This window comes from Drosophila novamexicana, unplaced genomic scaffold (assembly GCF_003285875.2).
Source record: "Drosophila novamexicana strain 15010-1031.04,08,12 unplaced genomic scaffold, DnovRS2.1 tig00000072-arrow-arrow-pilon, whole genome shotgun sequence".
Classification (NCBI taxonomy): domain Eukaryota; kingdom Metazoa; phylum Arthropoda; class Insecta; order Diptera; family Drosophilidae; genus Drosophila; species Drosophila novamexicana.
The window spans coordinates 1094208-1118399 of NW_020824771.1; the positions used below are offsets into that span (position 1 = coordinate 1094208).

Sequence of the window (24192 nt, forward strand, 5' to 3'; positions counted from 1 at the left end):
TTCTTCAGTTCACATTTTTCCATTTAACATTTTTTTTGAAATATATATACATATGTAGAGCCTTCAGCTAACACTTGTGCTGAGTGTTCATTAAATATCAGACCTATGATCGTGTCTTTGCTTTTAAAGATCAATTTACGATCATCGCGCTGGCTGCAGGTCAGCATTCGGCGATCGTCTGTTGCTGTCCGTTGCGAGCCGCTCGCCACTCGTGCGCTCTTTGATTTAAGAGAGTTGGGTGCACAGCACTCTCGAAGCGCCAGCTTCAGTGTGTGTGCGGCTGCGGTGTTCGATTTCGGTGTTGGCTTTCAGTCGCAAGCTGCGTGTTACCAAAGATAGACGTGTTCGCTGTCGGCGCTCGTTTTCGTTTCGGTCTCAAATAAGCCAACTCTGGCGCGTTGTGGTAGAGTGAAGCGGGACGCGAAAGTGCGGAGAGTGGCTCGTAATGTCTGCCAAAGCGTAACGAAAATTTTCAAGACAACAAAAGCGCCAGCACCAACAACAAATACAAGATCAACAACAACAACAACAACAGCAACAAGCACATATCATTAATGGCATTTTCTGTTTCGAGTTTGTGTGTGAAAAGTGCACAAAAGTAGCCGAACAGCAGCCACAGCCAGGCCAAAATAGAAATGTAAAAGGTAAACGAAAAGTTTCTGCAACATCTAAAATTATATTATTAAAATTAATTGCAAAAATTGTTGGCGCGCGCCCCTAAACAAATACCAAGAAACCAAAAAAACAAAGTGCTCATAATGTATGAGAAAATTTATACTTAAAAAATATGGTAAATTGCCATTTACTCACCTGCACTTGTGTAGCTGTGTGCGTGCACGTATATATATTTATATATGTGTGTGTGTATGTGTGTATGTGTCGAGTGCCTGTGCGAGTGTGTGAGTGTGAGTGTGTGCTGTTGCATAGCTGTAAACCAGTTGCCAATTGCAACGTGTTTTCTGTGTTTTCCAAAGAGACAAACATAAAAAAAAACTACAATATACGGCGAAATATTTAAAACTGGTATACAAAACAATTTTGAAAGTAAAGAAAAGCTGCAAAAAAGATCTGAACAGATTTTGCATTTGCCAAATAATTATTAACAAATTCAAGCTATAAATATAAAATATTTTACGGTAATAGAGCAAATTTATCATCAAGAAAAGATTCAACTTAAAGAATATTTAATTTTTTTCGTTTACTTTTTGCTGCTTTGTTGGCCAAATCTTGTGTCGCATATAAACACGTTCAAAACGCGTGTGAAGACAAAAATCATCGCGAAGAATAAATCAAAACAGCAAAAAATTCCAAAAAAAAAAAACTATGCAGAGAGAGAGAGAGAGAGAGATTTAGCTGTGATTTTTTTTTCATTTATTTGGGTTTTTTTTCGTTTTTGGCTAATAAAGCAATTTGATATCGTAAATAAGTATGAGAGCTGCACACACGCATACCAACAATGAGATCATTGAAAGAGCGAGAGAGAGAGAGCGCGCGAGAGAGCGCGCTAAGCCGTGCTCTGCTGGAGCGTAAAAGGCCAGGCCGTGTGTTGTTGTCCAAAAATAATAACAGCAATAAAAATGCGTTTACATTTCAAAATATTGCACGGTGACAACAAAAACAAGCAGAGCAGCACATGCACATATACATACGTTTTGTATACGTTTTTGTATATATGTGTGTGCGTGCGCTTATATCGTATTTGGGCCTCGCTCAATCGTGCGTAGGTGTAAAAGCAAGTGAACAAATCTCTTTTTTATTTTTAACTAATTTTTTTTTGCAACAAACAAAAAACAAAAACTTTGAGCAGCTGAGCGAGCAAAGATAGCAGAGCTTGTTTTTTTGATTTGTTCAAAATGCTAATGAATTAGTTTCACAAAAGATCGCCCCTAACATGGCAATACACAGTATAAGAACATACATATATATACATACTTTACTCATAATTAAGAGCTGCTTTGGCCGTGATCTGGCTCACAGTCCGTTTCCGAGTCTGTTTTGAAAAGGTTCAGTTAACCTCCAAGGCAATCGAGGTTGATGATGGCTTGTTTAGGCAAAAAGAATTGCCCTTAATGATCTAGCTACCGACTATTTAAATGAAAGAATTAGACAGGAGAGTTTGTAATATCAGATATTTGCATATTAACATACTCACGTATCAAAGCTAAATTCTGCTCATGTCAAATATACTCAAATTTACCAACAAATTCATGTAGATTGACTAGAAATCAACAGAAATATATTCTGCACTGTGTCGCTCTTAAAATTACGATATTCGCTTAGCCGCTCTCATGCTGCTAAGTTTGAAAGCACTTAAGCGCTCTCTTATGCTGCTAAGTTTCGCTTATGCTCTGTAAGCCACAAAAACACACCTGATCTCTCAAACATTTTTTACGATATTCGTTGAAACACTGAACTCTACCTGTTCGCTCTTTTGTTTTGCTTGTGCATTGTCTGCCCAAACATTTTTCGCATTTTTCCATGTGTCCCATTCAGCTATTCAGAACACATACCAATGCAACAACAACAGCAACAACATTAAAGAAACACGTGAAACTGGCCAAAAACAAGAGAAGATGGGCAAAAAAAAAAAAAAAACTTTCATAAGCGTTGTGCGTTTGCTAAAACATTTCAACAAGCCCCGCTATCTTTCGTACGACGGGCACTACGATTACGAGTGGTAAAAAAGAAATTCATCATTTGGTCGACTGACAAGCGTCGCCGTTGACGCGTGATCGTAGTCGCACAGTGGTACAAGAGCAAGATAATCCACAGCAGCCAAATTTAATGTTCAAGTCCAAATTGATATTTTCGTAGCAGAATTTGCGATAAAATTTTGTTTAATTATATATATATTCTATATATTTACAATACATTTATGCAATATTTACAATACATTTTTTTTCTCAGTTTTTATTTGTTATCTTGGATGTTATCTTAAGGCAATAAATAAATTGCTAAAAACTTAACAGGATTGTTTGAGCTGCAATGAGCTCAAACCATATTTATTACATTATAGTTTGTTTATTGGGATAATAAAATAACAAACTACTTATAAAACCTAATCAATTTTAAGTAAAGCCCATATCCTTGGTGGACAGCTGTCAAAGTAAACGAGTCATTCGGGCTTCAGTTGTCTAGCGAGGATCCGAGTTTGAAATCTAGAATAATAATTTCCGTATTCATATTAAGTTGACTTATTCAAGGTTCATAGTAGCTAAAAGTCAAGTATATTATGAAAGAGTAATTATAAAAGGAGCTAAATGTTGTTTGTTGTGTATTATGACAAAGATAGAACATAAATAAGATCAAGCAAACATATTTAAAGTTATAATTTGGTCAGCTTTCATGACTTTTCTCTGAGAATGAGCTTGCTGATAAAAAAAGAATTAGATTTGGTACTTAAAAGATTTTTTATTTGGCAAATTAACATAAATGCAATAATCAGCTTGTTGATTCCACTGTGCGCAGTAGCCGCTGCTGCTGCTGCTGCTGCTTCTTCTTGCTGTCGCCTAATATCGTAAATCAGCTGCTCATCACGTACATCAGCTCAGCGCAGAGCAGAGCAGAGCAGCGCAGCGCAGCGAGTACGCTTAGTTGTTACCGTGGGGCGCTAAGTGTCGCTTGGGTGTGCGTCTGCAATCCGGTGTGGGGCAAGGGGCACGGGGCACAGGGCCTTTGGACTATGGGCTATGTACGCATTTTATTGGCCATTTCGTTGGCACGGTCGAGACGTCGCGCACTTTCCATTGAGCGTATAGAAAACGCGTTAACTTCGTGCGAGTTTTAAATGCTTTTCACTGCTTTTACCAATTTCTTGTTGTTTGTTTTTTCTTCTCCGTCGCTTTCTTACAGTTGGGTTACAAAAGAAAACTTGAAATTTTGTGCCTCGCATCGAACCCATCATTGCAAGTTTTGGCCGCAACAACATCCGCTTGCCCGCAGCCAGCGCCAGTTGCACAATTCCAGCAAACGTCCATCTATATCTGCGTCTGTATCTGCGGCTGTATCTGTATCTGTATCTGTATCTGTATCTGTGTGTCGTCGTTAGATGTTAGCTGTGGCAAGTCAAAATGCGCGTATCCAACAGATACCAGTCATCATCATCAGCAACAACAGAAGCAGCAGCAATTGCATCTTACCAAAGTCTAAGCACGCACATTGAAGTAATCGCAGCAGCTGCCCAACTTCGTGTACTCGTATAATGAGTCAAAATGTGGCCGACAGTCTGGTGAGTACCAAAGTAGTTACTATATATATAGATATATGTACAAGCTGGAAATACCATAGAAATTGTATCGAAAATGCATAGAAAGTAAGTCGAAAGTAACTCTAAGGTCAGCTGTTTTTTTTATTTTAAGCTCTAGAAAGGCAGGCTCTCAGCTCCATATACGACCTATTTGCTCTGCTAATTGCTTTGGCAAATATTTAATATGGCCTATAAATAGTCGCTGTCTGGCCGAATATGAAGCTCCAAAAGCTTTGCTAAATAATTAAATACATATTTTGTTTATACTGTGTCATCTTGTGTATCAGCTTTTAAGTTGCGAATAGAATTCACTTTAAAAGTTAACTATTTATTGATTCACATTTAAAGAATAATCTATAATATGTCAATTATTATGAAGTATATTATTGTTTTGCGCCCCTTGCTTTAAATTTAATCTCCTTTCTTTCTCAGCTCAATTCGATTGCTTATTCGTAAAAATGTGTTTCATGCGAATCGCATAGAAAGGCGATTATTGAGTGCAGCATCTTATTGAATGAGAGTGCGACTGTAAAACTCTCTCTTAGTCACTTGCTCTGTAGCTCTTTTTTAATTAAATACTTTTGAGATGTGAACGAATTCAAGCTTACAAAGTTAGTCCAAGTGCAACCGTTGATTGGTTTTTTACAGTGCCGCCTTGGCTTTTGTCGGTGCATCTTTAATTGATCAATTGACTTGTGTTGTGGTCCCTTTTATGCCCAACAAATAGAAAACAAATCGTTTGATTGTCGTTTACGTAATAAAGGTTTATTAATTTCTGTATTTACGTGTTATCGTATTCACGTTTGAGCGGCTCTCTCTTTTATATTGGGCATAAAAGACTAGACCATGCCAAAACCTGGCTCTGCTCATTTACATAATTATATCAACGAATACAAATATCTGCGGTTACTTGGCATGCCAAACGAAACGTGGAAAAATGTTTGAATTTTTTTAAAACATAAATCAATTTGGATAAATGCTGGGGAATTGTCTTGAAGTTTTAAGAGGCTAATAAATATTGTTGAACAGCGCTTGGAAAACTATTAAAAGCAAATATTTATATGCTATTGTGATGTTTTCTCATACCTAGGACAACTAAATAATAATTTTATATGACTTATGTGTAAATGAATATGTCCATTAACATGATAGTCCATTTTAATTTAATATTTATCATATACATTATTGGCTAAAAGTAAAGAAATCAAGCCATTTAAGCGCGTGTAATTTGTTTTATAAATATTTAAGAGAGCATTGTCCACTCTATTTAAATTTCGCTCCCCATTTACGCACTTGCCAACACTTGCATGTCAAAGAGAGGCACTGAGCGTCTGCGTAATTTCTAATAGAAACGTACGAGACTGAGAGCCGTCCATCAAAACATAAACAGAGCGTAATGGGAAATATACGAGTGGGTGCGAAATTCCCACGACCCAGACAAATTACCTGAGAGCGAACAGCGGGGGGAGAGTGGGAGTGGGAGAGTACTGTGCATACGCCAACGCGTCGGCAGAGGTCGCTCGACCAACCCTCGCTCGTATTGTTCTAAGAGAGAGAGAGTGAGAGAAAGAGAGAGAGGGCGAGAGAACGAGAACAAAAGCCGAGTGCTGTGTGTGTACGGCGATGTTGGGGCTGTCACGGATCTCGGGTCGACCTGGCCGCTGAGTGCGTTTTCAACAGTTGTTGGCGGCGGTTGTCCCGTCACTGTCTCGCCAGAGAACTTTTTCCCCCAGTGTTTTGTGTCGTGTATTATACGTTATACGGAAGCCCGCCACCTCCCCCACAAAAATGAAATGTTGTATAAAATGTTCACAATTATCTATCGTTCAAGGAATATAGTGTAAAATGCATACAAAATCGGCGGCTAATTGTTTGGTTCGTTTTGTGTATGTTAAGAAGGTGAAAATAAATAAGTAAATCGACAAATTTACAAGCAGACGCCGCGGGTTGTCCAAAAGGCGCACAGCGCGATAAAGTGCAATACATACTACATACATACATGCATATGTATGTGTATGTGCAAGTGTGTGTGTGTGTGTATATGTATATATGAGAAAGCAAAGCAATAGTTGAAGACAGACACATAAACATAAGGAGGACGCGCCTGCCAATTGAACGTAGTGCAACGAACCAGAACCCGAAACCGAACCCTTCGTATAAACAGGGGTTGTACGTGCCATAGCCCAGCCCACCCCCTGCCCACAGCTGACCGACTGACTCATCATCATCTTCAGCGTCTAGTGCAAAGAAGCTGGCGCTGTGCCTGCAGCCGCTTGCGGTGCGTAGCCAAGAATAAAACAACAAAGCAACTGTCAAAAAGCCAGAGTTACAGTTAAAGCTTCTCGTATCGAATCGTATCGTATTCGCATTGTATCGTATCGTATCGTATCCACATGCGCATCAATTTCGCCTCAGCTTACGATAAGCACCAAAAATAAGGGAGCTGTAAATTTATTGATTTTGCTTTCCACATTCATCTTATCGCAACCATAACGAATCGCCAGCGTAAAGTAAACAGTGCAAACAAATCAAAACAATTGGATCAGCGTGCAAATTACAAACGTCTCAGCGGCATTTTCCCAAGGAAAAAAGTCTATCTCAAATGGTAAAACTGCGAATAAAACCCAACTGTCTACGAGCTCGCGCACAAAAAGACGCGCGCATAAAAAGTGTGCGACAAAGAAGCAAAGCTGATAAATGTTAGGCGTTGCCAAGCCGAAGTGTCGATACTCTTGCCTGTGACTAGAGATAAAGAAGTTGAGTTGAGAGCAAATAAATTGGCGAAAATCATTCAGAAAAAGTTAAGATAATCTATTTAAAGTTTCTCTTTTAAGTACCATTCGATATAACAATTTTGATTTCCGGTATTCTCCAATATCAATTGCTTTAATTTAGTAAAAAATGTTGTGCGCCGTAAACTCATTGACGAAATTATTTTAAATTTTGATTCACCAAAGAAATGCGTAATTTATCGTAACTATTTCCGACACACAAGTAATTTCTATATTTTACTAGCTGCAAGAGTATCGAACGAATAACAAAAACCACAAGCTATTTATTCCTCTTGTTGTTGTTGTTGTTGTTGTCGTTAGCCCAACCCACCACAAAAATTCCGACAATAACAACAATTTAAATAGAGCCTACGCCAATTTTATGCGCACAGTTTTTTTACCCGTCCCCCCAAACCCCGCCACCCATTAACATTAACCCATCTCAACTGGATTCAGCGTGTTTTGTACTTGATTTTGATAGCATTTGGATGGACTATTTATAACCCATGCATTAGACATTTACATACATATGCTTAAGACTAAATAGGCTTAGTTTTTGTTTTTGTTGTTGTTGTGCGTGTCTCGAGAAATGTCAACAGCAATTATGTGTAAATATTTTGGAAACTATAGACACATCCAATGGCATGGAAAACAAGAGCATTTCAGTGGCAATCAATATCAAGTATTTACACTTGAGAACACCTTCGGGGGAGCCAAACTGAAGGCCCGACTCAATGGAGTTACCCAGCTATATCGAGGCTAAAGCTTCCAAGCTCAAATTTCTAAGGGAATTAGATAGTCAAAAAGTGTTATACTAATTATGATAAACATATCTTTTATAAAACCAGAGTTAAGCTAAAAAAAAAAATGGCAACTAAAAGTTGATATATCAATTGAGTGGTAATTAAATCTGTTCCTTAAACTAATTTAATTCGATAGACAAACTTATTAGTACATATAACGACGATCTGTTATCTCAAACAAGATGTCACAGTATCGTTATTTGAGCCCGAATCTGTCAACTTCCACTTTAATCTGTACAAACTCACGAGAGAATATATCAATTGCATACACTCACTTGTCAAAAAAAAAAAAGAATGTATATTATATTCATTCATCACTTGTAAAGTTTAGTTGATTTATGTATGTAAATATATGCATATGCATATTTCTCAAGCCCCCATTTATACACTGAGATATGGGAACCAAAAAGTGCATCCACAAAAAAATGTACGAGCTTGCTTTCGCTTCTTGGTTATGCTCATTGCTTCAAGCTTTAATTCAAGTTGATATTTCTATATCCGCTGTTTGTTGAGTCTGCCGTATACAAACAAGTATATATGTATATATATCATTTCTGCTGCACAGCGGATGTGGTTTGATAATAGCCCCCCCTCCAGCAAATAGAGACGGCACTAGGTAAATCCGAGAGACAAAGAGTGTCAGAAAGAGAGAGAGAGAGAGGGGTGGCTGAGAGATGGATGCAGTCAGTTGTAACTGACGAAACGAACATCCAACGGACGTGGTACACTCATTTAGTCAGTCAGTCAGACATGAGACACGAGTCAGTCAACGTTTCAGTTTTAGTTGGATTTTTGTACATTTCCATCTGCTCTATAGTTTGCATTCGAATACCCTGTGCACTCGTTTGAAATGCCTAAAGAAGGAGAGCATAATGAACGTAATGATGCCATAACATATATACTTTCCAGGTCAGCAGATTTCCAACTTTACCTGTCTGTCTGTTGCACATTAATATTGTTAGCCTTGTAATTTTCAAACAGTTCTTCGTTTACATGAGTTGTAAAACTGATTTTAAATCAATGATAACTCGCTTCGTTTCTATAAAATCGATAAAAATAGATTTTCGTATTCGATTTTTTGAGCATATCTCGCAGTTTATAAGTACTATAAACAACAAATCGATAAAAATCGATTTTCGTATCAGTCAGGCGTATAAGTACCAGAAACACCAATTCGATAACAATCGATTTTCGTATTCGATTTTTTGAGCATATCTCGCAGTTTGTAAGCACTAGAAAAACCAAATCGATAATAAGCGGTTTTCATATTAGGTTTTAAAAAGGAATTTCTTATTGGCGTACAGTGCATGTACAGGGTACAGGGTATTTCGCAGTCAGGCAGCGAACTCTACGGTTCACTTGTTATTTTGTGCCTTTGGATTTGTTTGTTTGGCTCCTGCTGCTTATCAATGCAAGAGCCAGCTCGTGGCAGAGCTTTGGGGTCACGTCTAGTATATAAATAGACGGGGCAAACCCCCAGCCAGCAGCTGGCCATCGATTGTTGGCTTTGATGTTGTTGCGGGCGGTCATTCGCCCGTCGGTGCGGGGGAGGGTGGTGCTATTTTTGCAACATCTTTTGTATTTGCGTCGCAGCTAAGTCAATTAAGCCACACGCACACACACACACAGCCAATGGCATTTGCTATTAGCCATCAAGCCGCACAAAGGTTAAATCGCACAGTTCTATATATAGACCTAAGCCCCACGAGAAATACCTCGTCATCATAATCATCATCTGAAGCAATTTGACATAATTCAGCTTTATGTCTTTATAATTGCTTTTAAAACAAAAATACTTAAGACACATTTGACAATTGACGCCCAAAATTAGATAATACCCAACATAGTTATATTTCATTTGCAATTGAATAATTAGCCCATTATAATATATATACATTTTGGTGGTTTCTCCCCCGACGATGATTCATCGTAAACTGAGACTTTTTGTTCTGAGCACAAATGACGGCGGGGTCGATCGGCATTAACGACTACTCGATTTGCATTATTTCAACAAATATATGTATGTACGTACATGTGAATACTCACGACTCGAGAGTTGGAATTAATTCGAGTGAGTCGTCCCATCATTGAGTGCAATGTATGTGCATATTGATTAGGGGCTAAGGCAAATGCTATAGAAGTACTACAGTTATATGTATACCTATATGCATATATGCTTAAGCGAGATTTTGCATTGGTTTTTGTATTGCATTATCGAACTGGATCTAGGTCTGGGCTATACATTGATTGCTTTAATCAGACTTTGTACACAAGCCAAATTGCACAAAAGTTCAATCAAGTTTATAAATAAATCAAGTTTATAAAGGCAAAACTGCAAACGTGACTCCAATAAATAGACAACCTATGAGGGTTTATGTCTGTGAATTGAACAGCTTGTTAGTTTCTTGGGGCTGCTTCTTCTGGCCCTCTTTTGGGCCATGTTTGAATTGAATATACAATTTACTTATCATTAACATTTGACTGATCCCCTCCAGGGGGATCTTGGGGGAATTCTTGATGCTGCTTCTTCTGGCCCTCTTTTGGGCCATGTTTGAATTGAATATACAATTTACTTATCGTTAACATTTGACTGATCCCCGCTAGGAAAGTTATCTCCCTTCCTATAAAAAAGCGAATCGAATTTGTGTTTTTCTGTATCTAAAAAGGCTCACTTTTTTTTCGGGCTTTCAATACTTAAATAAGTTTTTAGATTTCCTTTTAGTCAACTCTATGAATAATCTTTCCTGCATCCTTTCAGCTATTACGAAACAGGCAAGCTCTTTAATTACGTATACGCCCAGTATACGCTCGGTTATATTAGCCATATAACATATCTTTTATGCAGTCTACAGCTGAACTAAGTTGTATTTTGATCTGAATTTAATTTGCGTGAGAAATCGATACAAATTTTGCAAATATTTCATTCGGAATCCCTTTAGGCATGCCCAGTTGCTAGACATCTATGATTTGCCACACTTTTAAGAGATCATGTTATTGTTTTTTAGCTGGAACATAGCACGCCAGTTGCAACTGTTTCATTTCTACACATACATATGAGTCTCTGCAGTGGGGGGAGGCCTCTTCGTCAGGCCGCGGAATGTGTCGGAACGTGCCAGATTGACTGACAATTTTTATATGATTTAATGGAGCGCGATTTTATTTTATTATGACTGTGTAAACTGTGCGGAACTGTGTGCGCTTTGTTGAATGTTAAATGCGTTTATTTTTGGGATGCCAGATTTACGATCCTAGCCTTTATGGTTGATATATATTTGTTGAATTTAATGCTGTGGCAACAAATATGCAATTTAGTACGCGTCGCAAAATGTGGCACGTTTCTGATTGAAAGCCGTTGTTCTTGTTGTTGTTGTTGTTGTTGTTGCTGTTGCCATGGACCCTCTGGACCCTGGACACGCTCTCGTCTAAAGTGACCCGCTGATCTGTTTGCACAGATAAGTGGATGGCATTTTCGTAGGAAACAGAAACAGCAGCCATTAAGCAAACAAGTTATGTAATTTGGAGCGAGACTTCGCACAATTGAGAGCACACCGAACATTTGTTGTGGCCTAAATTTATGGCGTAAAAACAAAAAACACACAACATGAAATGGGCAGGTCCATAACAGTCAGTCACAAATAAGTATGCACACACGTATAATGAACAATAACAAGCGCAACTGGCAAAAACAACGAGGCATGCATATGTTTCAAGACGAATCGCCATAAAACTAGTGTGAAAAAGGAAAAGTCAAAATGCATTTTCCAACAACGATTTCCTAACACAACTAGCAAAAATTTATGAAAAATGCCGAGTTGCGCATTTTGCACAAAACGAACTGGTAATACACTAACAAATGGGTTTTTATGGCAATTTAAATAATTTGATAATTTCAATTGAAATTTATTCTAAATAAATATTGTTTGATATTCATAATTTATTTTTAACAATTAATTGAACTTCAACTTTGAGATAATGTGAGAGTTGGTCCAAAAATGTTTCTCAAATGTGTTCAACAACTTTTGAAAGACATTTAACTGAGTTCTCTCAGTTAGCTGATGGACTCTTGGTTATAATTTTCCTTGGAAGATTTTCCATTCAAGCCTTAACAAGCTACGTAAATTACTTGCCAGCCTCCGCTTTTCGTCAGGGTATCGAAGCGAAATTGCGCGCAGCTGTCAATGGACGTGAAACAACAAAATCGCAAAGCAATAATAACAACTTCCTGGAAAAGTTGCGTTGCACGTTTGGGGGCTAATACCTTATGTTGTTTATGGGCGGGCCGGGGAACAATGTAAAATTTGTTGAACAAAAGCGCTTTCCGAAGCGGTTAGCCACATGAAATTGCGGCTGCCTGTAATTGCAATTGGGGAAGCGAAAGCATTTAACCAAATATGGTAGGTGCCGAGCGGCAGCTCGAGACGCCACTCGAGTTGCTGTCAAAATCGCTCAAACTTGTTGTTGCTCCCATATTGTCTATTTGATGCCGCCGCAAGACAGCTGAACAATAAGTTGATGTTTATATACGTATATTTGTTTATGTGTGTGTGTCTGTGTGTGTCTAAGTTTAAATGGTAGCCAAGGTCAGGGGCGTACAAGCCCTAGGCATTGTCAGAGACTCAACTCGATGTGACTCTCAAGTGAGTGTTCATCTGAGTGCGATGAGTGCGTTGAGTACGTGTGTGAATGAACTCGTTTCACGGCTATTCCCATACAGCCCAATGCCAATCAATGAACCATGATCAAGTACAAAACGCAGTTTCAGTCTCGGTGCGCCCAAAAACCAACAATTGACTCAGTCCCAACAAAACAACCCTCTCAACAAATTACAGAATTTCACAAGCCAAGCGAACTGTAATTGCCAGCACAAACATCACAAGCAGCAGCAGCAGCAGCCCACGCTTATCAAGAGTCACACTTGCGCCTATCAGCTGCAAGATTTGGCTGGCTACAATCGCGCTCTGATGCCGCCGCTGGATAATACGGATTTCAGCAGCGCCTGGCGTTATGTCAACAACAACAGCACCACGCTCTGCGGCTACCACCAGCAGCAGCAGCAACAGCAGCAGCAGCAGCATCATTGGGCCAAGGCAAAGTCATCGCCGCAGCAGCGACAATATCATCACAACACGTGCCCGCGTCAGAAGAAATCCTCAACGCCCACATCGTTGGCAGGTGGCACGCCTACATCCACCTTGTGCCGGCAGCAGCAGCAGCAGCGACGTTCACGGTCCACGTCCGCGGCAAGCAAACAGCGTCGCAATAGCTCGTATCATTCCTACGATGATTTGGATGCATCTTCCGCAGTCGCCAGTGCGGAGCGCAAGGTGGTGGCCAGCCTCAAGTACTTGTGCGCCTGCACGGGCGCCACGCTGCGCAATTTGTCGAAGAAGACGAAAGATTTGCATGCCAAGAACTATACCTACACCAAGGTAATTGGTTAAATGCATGTGCACAGTTTATAGTATATCTAGTGTATACATACCTATTGCCGCTTGATTTCCCCTTTACCTTTAAGCATTATGTAGGATATTTTAGAATTAGTTTTCTATTTCGCGAGCCAAACCTGTCTATCGCCCTGCTTGTCGATAACTGACAGCTGCGACCGTTATTATTTGCTATATTTATCGATACAACAGCCACATTTATCGATGCCACGCTCTGTAACGGTCCAGTGTTGTTATTATCTTTTTATTCAGCCGTTGAATTCAACTCATTGATAGCTGACAGCTGCAGTCATTGTTATTTGACACCCTCGACTTCCGGTGCTTTAATTTATTCATTTGTATTGATACATTTATCGATAACACGCTTTGTGACCCGTTAGTTTAGTGTTGTTAAGTGTTATGACTTTGTCTTTACCGTTTTAGTTGTGCTTTTGTTTTAATATTTGTTATTTTTTTATAAGCATTGCGTTTTTTTGACGCAAATGAAACTGAAACAAGCTAGTTTAGTGCGTCATTAATTAAACAAGAACACAAATAAAGCAAGCATATGTACAATATATTATGTACAATACAAATGTGTGGGGCACAGCCATTTAAACAAAAAACATACAAAATGCCAAATAAATAACAAATAAATTAAATAAATAAATGTGTGTGTGCCTGCGCATACAATTTCTTATTTCGGCAGACGTTGAAATAAAAAGAAAATACAAAAACAAAAAAGTCAAGCAACTTGGCTGATCTTTCGCCGTGAATTGATTAAATGTTGCCTTCACATTCGCTACATAAAAACATTTACATACATATGTGTGTGTGTGTGTGTGTGTATATATATATATGAGAGTATTTAATTATTTGGGAAGTAGCATGTGTTGATCAGCCAGCCGAAAAAAAGAAACAGCGCACAATCACAAGCTAAGTACACACCAATTAGAAAGCAAAAGAAAAAAAAAACAATTGCAATTTGTTAAATTTTTGCTTTTATTTCGTCTTCGCAGGAAACAGTCAGCGACGATGTTTTCGCAGCTGTTGTTTTTTTTGTGTTTATGTTAAATTTTTAAATAATTCAACACGGCAGTTTACAGTACTATAAAAGCGCTTTAAAGATGCCGTCGTCAAAGAGACTTACACAACACTTAGGCCTTTAGTGTTGTAAGCTGGAAATAGTGGGGCGGCCTAATAAGTACTAAGAAGTTTACACAACACAACAAAATTTTCAACATTTTTTTGCCAAAGCTTATTTATTGCCAGGCATTTACGAAAACTTCCAGCTGTTTATAGATATCTCTCTCAATTAAATTGAGAACCTGCAAAGGGACAAGACTTGCTCGAATATCGTACACCCTTCATATATGATAAGATCTAGCCAGTTTCTTAACTATTGATTCATTGGGTAATGGAACAGTTAAACAATAAATCAATATATTCATAGACTATCATGTTTTTCTCTATATTCATTCAGTGGTGATTTTGATACCCTACAATTTAAATGAGCCAAACTTTAGACTGCAAGAAATGCTTATAGATGAGAAGATCTTTGTACAGAAATGATATAAAAATAGATTCAGCAAATGCTATTGCAGATCGATTGTATATGATATAATGCATATGATATAGGGTATAAGGCGTGACACAATTCTAATGCCCTTTGATGAGTGTATATAAAAATCATAAAACAAATTGCGCCGACCACTTAACGTCCAAATCTTTTCTTTCTGTTTGTTGTACTTTTACGAAATATTCAAACAATCCACGAATTTTTACGAAATGGGGTCAGACCTCAGACGCGGCCCGGCTAACAAGAAGAAGAAAACTAAACTAAACATTTAAATACAGGATTTTTGTTGTTGTAATTTTGTACGTGCAATGAAAGCGCATGCGGGCAATTAATTGCCCAAACATGAGATTCATTAATGTCCGTTGTCCACATGCCCAGAGATCCAAGTAAGCCCCTATATGAATACTATATACGTGCGTGTATGTATGTATATATGCTTATGTCGCTCTGGTATCAGCTGGGCGTATGGGCCGGTGGGCGGTGGATGGAGTGAGAGAGAGAGGGGGGGGGGGGGGGGTTGGGCGAAGTCATCGCACACTGTGGGCAAATCTTTTTATATGCGTGTTATGGCAGGCGAAAACGTGGAGGGGGGGGGGGCGGTGGGGTTTTGCGGCATTCGCTTCGTTATAATTTGTTACGCACACACACAGTCACACACACACAGTCACACACACACACACACAGTCACATACACACACACACGCACACACACTCATACCTACCATTACAAAATTACGTGTTATTGCTTTTGTTTTTTATTTATTCAATTTTCTTCATGCTTATTCATTCATCGCGCGTTGATTGCCTTTTCACGCTTAGGCATTGCACTTTGCAATTAAATTTATTAATTTTTGTTTTGTTTTGTTTTTTATTTTGCAGTGCACATGCAATCATTCATGCTTAGACACACATATTCATGCATACATGGGGTACACACACACACACACACACACGCTCAAATATACGTGGGTGCATTTCATACCCTTTTAGAGGGCATTCTAATTCCCTAAACTCAGTAAATACGAGCTTCTCCCAATATATCTGCAAAACTCTAGAGTTCCCAAGAGAATAATCGGTCGAAATGAAAAGCTTTTGCATCTAAGCATTTCCTCAACTTTAGTCCGCAAGTGTATTTAATAGTCGGCTTGTCGAATATAGAAGTTCTTTCGAGTTTTTAGTAAACAAAGCCATTTTGTAAGTTCAGTTGTTGCATGTTTTCCCCAATTAGAATTCTTATGCTTTTGTTGATTAGGCGCAAATGCTTAAACTATTTCTGTTCGCCCCAAACTCATAAATATTTACACACATTCATATGTAAATACATACATGCATATGTAAATACATAGATATGTCAATTAAGTGGCCGTGTAATTGATGAACCGTCATTGTAAATTGTGCATATCTGTCTACATTTTTTTATTGTTTTATTTTTGTGTTTTGCCGGAACTATTTGATGAGAGAGAGAACCTCAAGATTTATATTTTCAACTAATTACAAGGACAATTAAAAGTTAATTTACACACGTTTTGACATATGTTTATCCATAAAGACAAGTATAAACATTTCTTTTAAATACTTTGCTCGATCAGAAGATACCCTGTATGCATGTCTGGGTATATAGCTTTATACTTATATTTGTACTCAAATAACAATAGAGCATATTTTTTCGTTCGATCAAGTCTTCTCTTATGATTCTTAAAAGTATAGTTTAACATTTTAATTTAAATTATTCTTAAATTATGAAAGAATGTTGTCTAAGCAACTTTTGTTGATCGGAAAAACTAGTTATGCGAAAACAGATTTTCAAGTTAAAATTGTTATTGTATTTTCTAATAGACAAATATTTGCGTTTGCTCTTAAGTTAAATAATGCAGAAATATTTAAATTAAATTAATGTATTTACTAAAATCGATTGGAATACTTTTAATTCTAGTTTAGCTTCAGAATTTCACGAGGACATTTTGTTATAAATTATTCTCCATTCATATATACATTTCTTAGTTGGAGCCGCAGACTATTAACTAGATATTTATTAGGCAATTTAAATGCCAAATAGAAATTGTACATATCTAAAACGGACAGAAACGAATGATATTTGGCAAAAACAGTCGACGGGAAATGGAAAATGGGAAATGTCGGCCAGTTGCCATCACAATAAACATCAGAATGGCAAACAAAAGCAAGAAAGAACTGCTATTTGCGGCAGGTCGAACATTAAATACTCTGCTAGACAAATGAACAACTTATTTCCGCTCGACTGACAGACAGTTAAGATGGACCTAACTGATCAGGAATATATATACTCTACTTTTATCCAAAATAAATCTTCTCTGCGTAACACATTGCATGACAAGCTGATAATACCCCAAAAGAAAAGTGTGCTGCAACACTTTTGAAATGCTTTTCCATAATGTTCTCTTGACATAATGTTTATATTGAAAATATTTAGCAAACGCGCCGCGTATTGAGAATATTCAATGAATTAAAAATAGTCGGAAACTGTGTTAAATTTAGACAAATGATTAATTGCGTTAATGAATCGCAGACATATACTATATTTAGTCTATGTACAAATCCATATAATCGATATTATAAGAATCTTTGTGGCTTGTAGCACTTAACTAATTTGACATTTTGATTGTTTTTGATAGCCCACGTGGCGCCTCTGGGGCGAGGAGCACGAGAAGAATGCAATATTCACGGTCTATTTGAAAAAGGTGCGCTATCATCGGCCCACGCCCACGGCGAGCAATGTAAGTTATCATGGCAAGCGATGGCAACCAATTACCTTGATAGCCTTTTTCAATTTAACAATTTTCCAATTCTCGTTTGGACTTGCAGCAGGACTCGGATGATGAAATTTCACACCTGGAATGGGAGACGGTGCGCGTGCGATTCGTGAAGGCCGCCACATTGGCGCGACTTGTCGAGGCATTGGCCACAGATGATGGCGAACTGGAGTCCACGTTTATCAACGTGTTTCTGTCCACATATCGCACCTTCTCAACACCCAAACAGGTGCTCAGCCTGCTGACACAGCGCTACGATGCGCTGCACGAGAAGCACATGGAGGAGATGGAGCTGGCGCAACAGAATGGCACCGCCGAGGATTCCAGCTATGACCCACCCGCCTCCATACATGAGCAGCATAAAAAAACTCTAGTCTCGGCGCTGCACGTGTGGCTGGATGGTTTCCCAGAGGATTGGCATGAGGATAATCTGCAGCAGATACTCGCATTTGCCAGCAAGCGTCTCAAACGCTCCGACCTGCACATAAAAGTGCTCAATCGCTTGGAAAGGCTGCTCAGACAGCAGGTCTACGGAGTGGGAGGCGCCAGCAATCATGCCGATGGCAATGGCCTGCCCTGGCTGGCGGCTCAAGGTGGCCAGCAGGCGCAGTTCATGATGCACACGCCGTGCGGCTCCACATACGATCTGAGCGAACACTTCAGCGGCCTGTATCTGGCGCCCATCTATCGCGGACCCACGCACTTTATGCAGGCCTTTCGCTTCCCCCATGTGCCCGTGCGCCACTTTGCCGAGCAGCTCACGCGCATGGACACGGAGCTCTTTAAGCGCCTGATACCGCACCAATGTCTCGGCCATACGTGGGCGCGGCGCGACAGCGGCGGCTCCGAGACGGTGGTGGCCACCATCAACCAGTTCAATGCGGTGCTCTTTCGCGTCGTCTCCAGCATACTCATCGATCGTCTCAAGCCACAGGTGAGTCCAAGAATTCTTGGTTATACCAACTTTAAGCTAACATTTTGATCTTAATCCGCAGGAACGCGCCTTGAACATTTCACGTTGGATAGATATAGCGCAGGAGCTGCGCATGCTCAAGAATTTCAGTTCCCTCAAGGCCATTATCTCTGGATTGAATTCCAATTCCATATACAGACTGTCCAAGGTTTGGGAGTTTCTGCCCAAAGAGCGCGTAAGTTTATTATTAATAAATATATATTTTGTCATTAATATAAATTTCTTTTTCTTTTTCAGATGGAAATCTTTACGGAGCTCGCGCGTATCTGTTCCGAGGACAACAATGCCTGGACATTGCGCGAGGTGCTCAAGCGTGAAGGAACTGCCAAAAATCCGGATCCGGCAGGCGATCAAACTGATCGCCATTTGCAAAAGCTTATACAGAATCTGGGCACACAGACTTCGCACGGGACCATACCGTATCTGGGAACGTTTCTCACGGATCTGACCATGATACACACAGCCAATCCGGATTACCTTACCGAGGACAAGCTGATCAACTTTGACAAAAAGCGCAAGGAGTTCGAGGTGCTGGCTCAAATCAAGCTGCTCCAGGGAGCCGCCAACACGTATAATCTGCAAGAGGATGCGCTTTTCGATCATTGGTTTGGCTCCATGCCGCTGCTGGACGAGCGTCAGGCATTTGCGCTTAGCTGCCAGCTGGAGCCGCCGCCGCCGGCGCCGCGCAAATCGGTGGCCAGCACCAACACGTCGCTAACGAATACGACTGCCTCGTCGACGGCCTCCATAATGGGCAGTGCTGGACATGGACATCGCAAGACTGACTCAATACACTCCAATTCGAGCAGCGGGGCCGGCTCGCAGTTCTATTGCGAGCTGAACAGCAGTACCAGTTCCAGGCACAATTCATTGGATCGGGATGCGCATCATGCATCCCTGATGTCCGCCTCGAGCAGCACCTCCAATTTGTCCATGGATTCGAGCAACTCGGGCGGACGTCAATCGGCTCACAGCAAGCTCACGCATTCCCAGTCGCTTGGCAATGGTCTGAAGAATGCTGCTTTGGGCAATGGCACCACAAACGGCGGCTCGCCGCACACCCACATCAATGCACAGCTGGTGCAGCCGGCTGGCGTGGCTACCCAATCTGCGCCAGACTTCTACATCATCCGGGTGACCTATGAGACGGATAACATTGAGCTGGATGGCATTGTGCTCTACAAAAGCATCATGCTGGGCAACAATGAGCGCACCCCGCAAGTGATTAGGAATGCGATGCTGAAGCTCGGCCTGGAGGATGATCCGGATCGATATACGCTCGCCCAGGTGCTGCCGGACAAGGAGCTTGTCATGCCAAAAACAGCGAATGTTTACTATGCTGTCAACACCAATTATAATCTCAATTTTATACTGCGCCCACGCAAGGATGAGGCTGGCGTCGGGGGCAGCTAGTCCGCACTTGTGCCCCTGTCCCAGTTGTGGTGCTTGGGATATGAGGGCGAGGAGTGAGGCAGTCTCTCTCTGAGAGAGATCAGAAACAGAACCGAAGAGCAAGATGGTGGAGCGCTTGTATATAGTATATAGAAAACACGATCCGCGCACATGACAACAAGTTTTAGTTGATAATGTTTTAATTTATTTATTACACGAATAGACAGCAATCGAATAATATCGATAGGCTGGCACAGTTAGAGCTGGAAGTACAGTTGCGCTTTTGTGTGTAACAGACCGATAACAATTTGCTTATCGATTAACCCGTCAATTAGCCCGTAGATAAAAACGCAACTTTTGTAATCTCCGTTTCCGTAAATTCCTTCACAGTGTCGGAATCATTTTATCACATTCATGTGGAGTCTAAAACTGGAATAATTGCTGATATTTATAAAAACATATATACTACTTACTGATATTGATATTGTTTAAGCGATGGATATACAAAAATTTAGTACAATAATTTTGAGGTTAGCATCGATATTAGTTTTTGTGGAACCAGACCACACAATATGACTCGTGGGTTGTACGAGTATGTACTTTATTTTGAAGCAAACAAACCAACATGATATGTATTTGTATAGATGTTTTATTGCTGTACGCGTATTGTACAAATAACAATACAAATTTGTAACTAAATATTTTATGGGGTTGCATAGAGAAACGATAATAATATAATCTATATGTATATACCAATTTGGTAAGCCCTCCCCATTTTACAGCTAGTTAAGATATTGTATTTGTTTGTATATTTAGCGATACAGTTTAAAGAATTATACATACATATATATCGATACCTTTATGAAGGCATATTAAATATGAGCCCTATTCAAAACAAAATTAAGTAAAGAACGTGTGTAAATATAAAACCGAAAGTAAGCTGCCTTTTACTAACAATTAAGAATTTAAATCATGTAAGTAAGTACTTAAAATCTGAATTTATGTATTTATCTTTTTATATCTTTTAATTCGCTTACCGTAGTACTTGTGAATAATATGTAAGTGAAATGAATATCGCCGATTTCTTTTAAGACAATCAAAAACCTATCTGAAAACCTATTCATGAATCTTTACGTACATCCGCTCGAAGTACATGTGTCGGAACCAACAGGACCAGACTACTATATCAACTCGATATCGGTCGAAAAATAGCGAAGATATTCAAGTCGAAAAATTTATTTCAAAACCTTTAAATGGCCATAGCTCAAGTAAACGATGTCCGATCGCGGAAGGATCGGGCGTTTTGTAATCGTGGAGGACCTTAGAATCGATCAGCATCAAAAGTTTTCAATTCCAGGACAAAGTCCTGATGTTACCCCTTGCCACTTTGGTAAATTTTGGACATCTTTCGGAATCAGGATTTTTGAATGCGAATCGAAGGTCCTGGCCTGTACGAGTCGAAAGAGGTATATCTCTCCGATATGGGGCGGAAAATACCCGAGATATTCAAGTTGCAAGATTTTTTGAAAAACTTCAAATGGCCATAACTCGATTAAAAGTCGTCCGATCGCGGAAAAATTGGGCGTTTTGTAATCGTGGAGGACCTTAGAATCGATCAGCATCAAAAGTTTTTAATTCCAGGACAAAGTCCATTTTCGCCAAAAACGTGATGTTATTTACCCCTTGCCACTTTGGTAAATTTTGGACATCTTTTGGGAATCAGGATTTTTAAATGCGAATCGAAGGACCGGGCCTGTACGAGTCGAAAGAGGTATATCTCTCCGATATCGGGCGAGAAAAAGCAAAGATATTCAAAATTTAAGATTTATTTCAAAAACTTCAAATAGCCATAACATAAAAAAATCTAGTTGACTGGTCGTGTCGGACTCCTCATAAACTCGACATAGGTTTTCATGTTTTGGAAATATATGGTAAGTAATAATCATGATGTGTTTTTAATATATTCAAATATTTCCGTTTGTATGTACATATGTATCGGTGCATTCATGTATGTATATTCACCTTTATATACGCATACAAACATTCACATATTATAAAAAGCCTTACTATGCGATTCTCATATCCTTAAGGAAACCTTTCTGGTTGTCATGCTTTTTTTTAGAAGTTCTTTATTAACAAGCTGTGTTGACAATATAACATAGTTTGTTCTTAATTAATTTATTTATTGTTTATTTTTCTTTAGGGATGTGTATTATAAAGTAAAACCTTCAAATTGATGATAATCAAAGTCAACACTGCATGCGAGCTCTTGGGTAAGTGCATAATTATATAGATATTTGTATTGTAATAAGAAAAGTAATTGAATACGAATTGTATATACAAATATAATAATGTTCATCTCGTTTAAATGTGAGCTGAAAGGATATTTGGTGTAATAATGTGTAAAACTTGTGGCATTAAAACAGACGAAGTTTAAAATTGTATAGGTAATAAGAATATTGGCATAAATGTAATTTAAATAAGTAGCCATTATTTTCTATGAATTTTGGTCGTACTTATAATCTGTTTATATTGGGATTATAACTAAATTGGTTTAAAATTTTGCCCTTGTGAATGCTAACAAATTTCTAGACTTACTTTGAAGAGGGTTGTTTACCTTTGATAATATCAGCACTGTCATCTGTCCGTTGCCAGAGCTGCAAACCCTTTCGCCAGACTGCAAGGAAGACCCGGAGATGCTTGTGTACAAGTTAACGGGTCAGCACATTCCATTAAATTGGCCCACGAGCGTCGACAGTAAAATAAATTAGTTTCATTTTTTGTTTTTTTTTTGGCTTTTTAGCAACTTTTCTGGCTTAGGCGAAAACAAGTTACACTTCCGCGGCGGGTCACAGCTTAACTCGTAGCTCAAGTATATCCAGACGATGTCCCCCTTTTTTTTTTTTAGATATAATTTGGTGCAAAGAAACTTTAATTAGATCACTTGAATGACAAACATAAATCTCTTGCTGCAATAATAAAAGCAGTCAAACAAATTGAGATTGAGGGCTCAAAACCGAATCTTGAGGGGCTTGGGGTGGGCGACTAAATGTGAAATGCTTGAAAAGCTCTCCATGCAAACTTTTACAAACTAGTGAAAAATTCTCAAGCCTCAAATGAAAATGGAAATGAGTTGAATTGAGCTGACGTTTCTATGGCAGCCCGAAGGATGGCTGTTGGGGGGCGGGAGGCATGGATGCACAGCTGGAGTATGGGGCGCGACAAGTTGACATCAAAGTGAGGGCAATGCTTGCAACTGCGCGTGTGTGTGTGTGTGTGTGTGTGTGTGTGTGTGTGTGCGGTTAAAAAGCTCCGGGGTTAACAATGACGTCATAGTTGTGTGTTTATGTGTGTGTGCAAACTATTTTGTCGTACGCATTTCGTCATAAGCGAGAATAATCAATAAACCAGGCAGACACAATGACGCAGCCAACGTGACATAATTCCAATATGAGCAGCACCCACAACGTTAGGTCGAGGGTCAGGTCGTGGGTCGCGGGTGGCGGGTGGCGGTTCGTGGGTCGCACCTGGCCAACTGAGAAAAACGTAAACAGCCCCAACATGGAATTCAATTAAAAAACTTTTGGCACGGCCAACAAATCTGTCGATGGTGCAGGGCCTGACGGCAGCGCAGCGCTTAGCCTTCAAGAGAACATCCACTCGCCCGTTTCCCGTACCCTGACCCCATCCCCGGCACGTGTACTCGTTTGTGCCCATCAACACCTTGACGCAACCTTCGTCCAGCCTAAACCCGATTTATTTTTTCCTAGTTGCCAAAAATGCTGCCCGCTGTGTCAGTGTGCGAAATGCAACAACGTGTCGTTCACACTCACACCTTTAACGCACGCTCTCCCTTTCTCTCTCTCTCTCTTTCTCTCTCTTGCTCTTGATTATTCGTACAAGGCGCAGCTTCCCAATGGGATGGAGGGGTTTGCGTGCCGTTAGGCACCTGGCGAACTTCACTTTGGCTTTTGCTTTGCTTTCTTTGCCTTCAATATTCGCCTGGCTGTCAAGCGCTTTTTGACGTTTCGCGCTGCCATGTGTTGAGTTCTGCGCGTGGGAGAGAGAGCGTGAAAGCGAGAGAAAGAGAGAGAGACTGGCACTGAGAGAGTGCAAGCTTTCACCACAGCCATTGTTTGCCTGGTTCGTTACCTGGCCTAGCGACTGCTTCGTTCTTTTTCGGACTATTGAGTGAGATTTGTGCAGAATTCACTAA

The 24192-nt window shown here is 39.7% G+C and overlaps 2 protein-coding genes across 6 annotated transcripts in view; both read left to right on the plus strand.

Moving 5' to 3' along the window:
- The first annotated feature begins 345 nt into the window (after positions 1-345).
- On the plus strand, positions 346-20895 carry LOC115771485 (ral guanine nucleotide dissociation stimulator-like 1). 4 transcript variants are annotated; one of them, XM_030717209.1, is made up of 6 exons: positions 346-644; positions 3853-4228; positions 17474-17575; positions 17664-18545; positions 18607-18759; positions 18822-20895. In XM_030717209.1, the coding sequence occupies exons 2-6, from the start codon at positions 4202-4204 to the stop codon at positions 19995-19997; spliced, it is 2340 nt and encodes a 779-aa protein (XP_030573069.1). In that variant the 5' UTR covers positions 346-644; positions 3853-4201; the 3' UTR covers positions 19998-20895. The 4 variants fall into 4 exon arrangements, with proteins under 4 accessions (XP_030573069.1, XP_030573070.1, XP_030573068.1 ...); XM_030717210.1 differs by lacking the exon at positions 346-644 and adding an exon at positions 3676-3691; XM_030717208.1 differs by lacking the exons at positions 346-644; positions 3853-4228 and adding exons at positions 6561-6851; positions 12650-13249 and having other exon boundaries at positions 17667-18545.
- A 987-nt stretch (positions 20896-21882) lies between these two features.
- LOC115771546 (whirlin) overlaps positions 21883-24192 on the plus strand; it is a 41273-nt gene continuing 38963 nt past the window's right edge. For both annotated transcript variants that reach the window (XM_030717286.1, XM_030717285.1), the window contains exons 1-2: positions 21883-21907; positions 22180-22249. In XM_030717286.1, the coding sequence (XP_030573146.1) occupies positions 22236-22249 (14 nt within the window). In that variant the 5' untranslated portion in view covers positions 21883-21907; positions 22180-22235. The remainder of the gene's footprint in view (positions 21908-22179; positions 22250-24192) is intronic.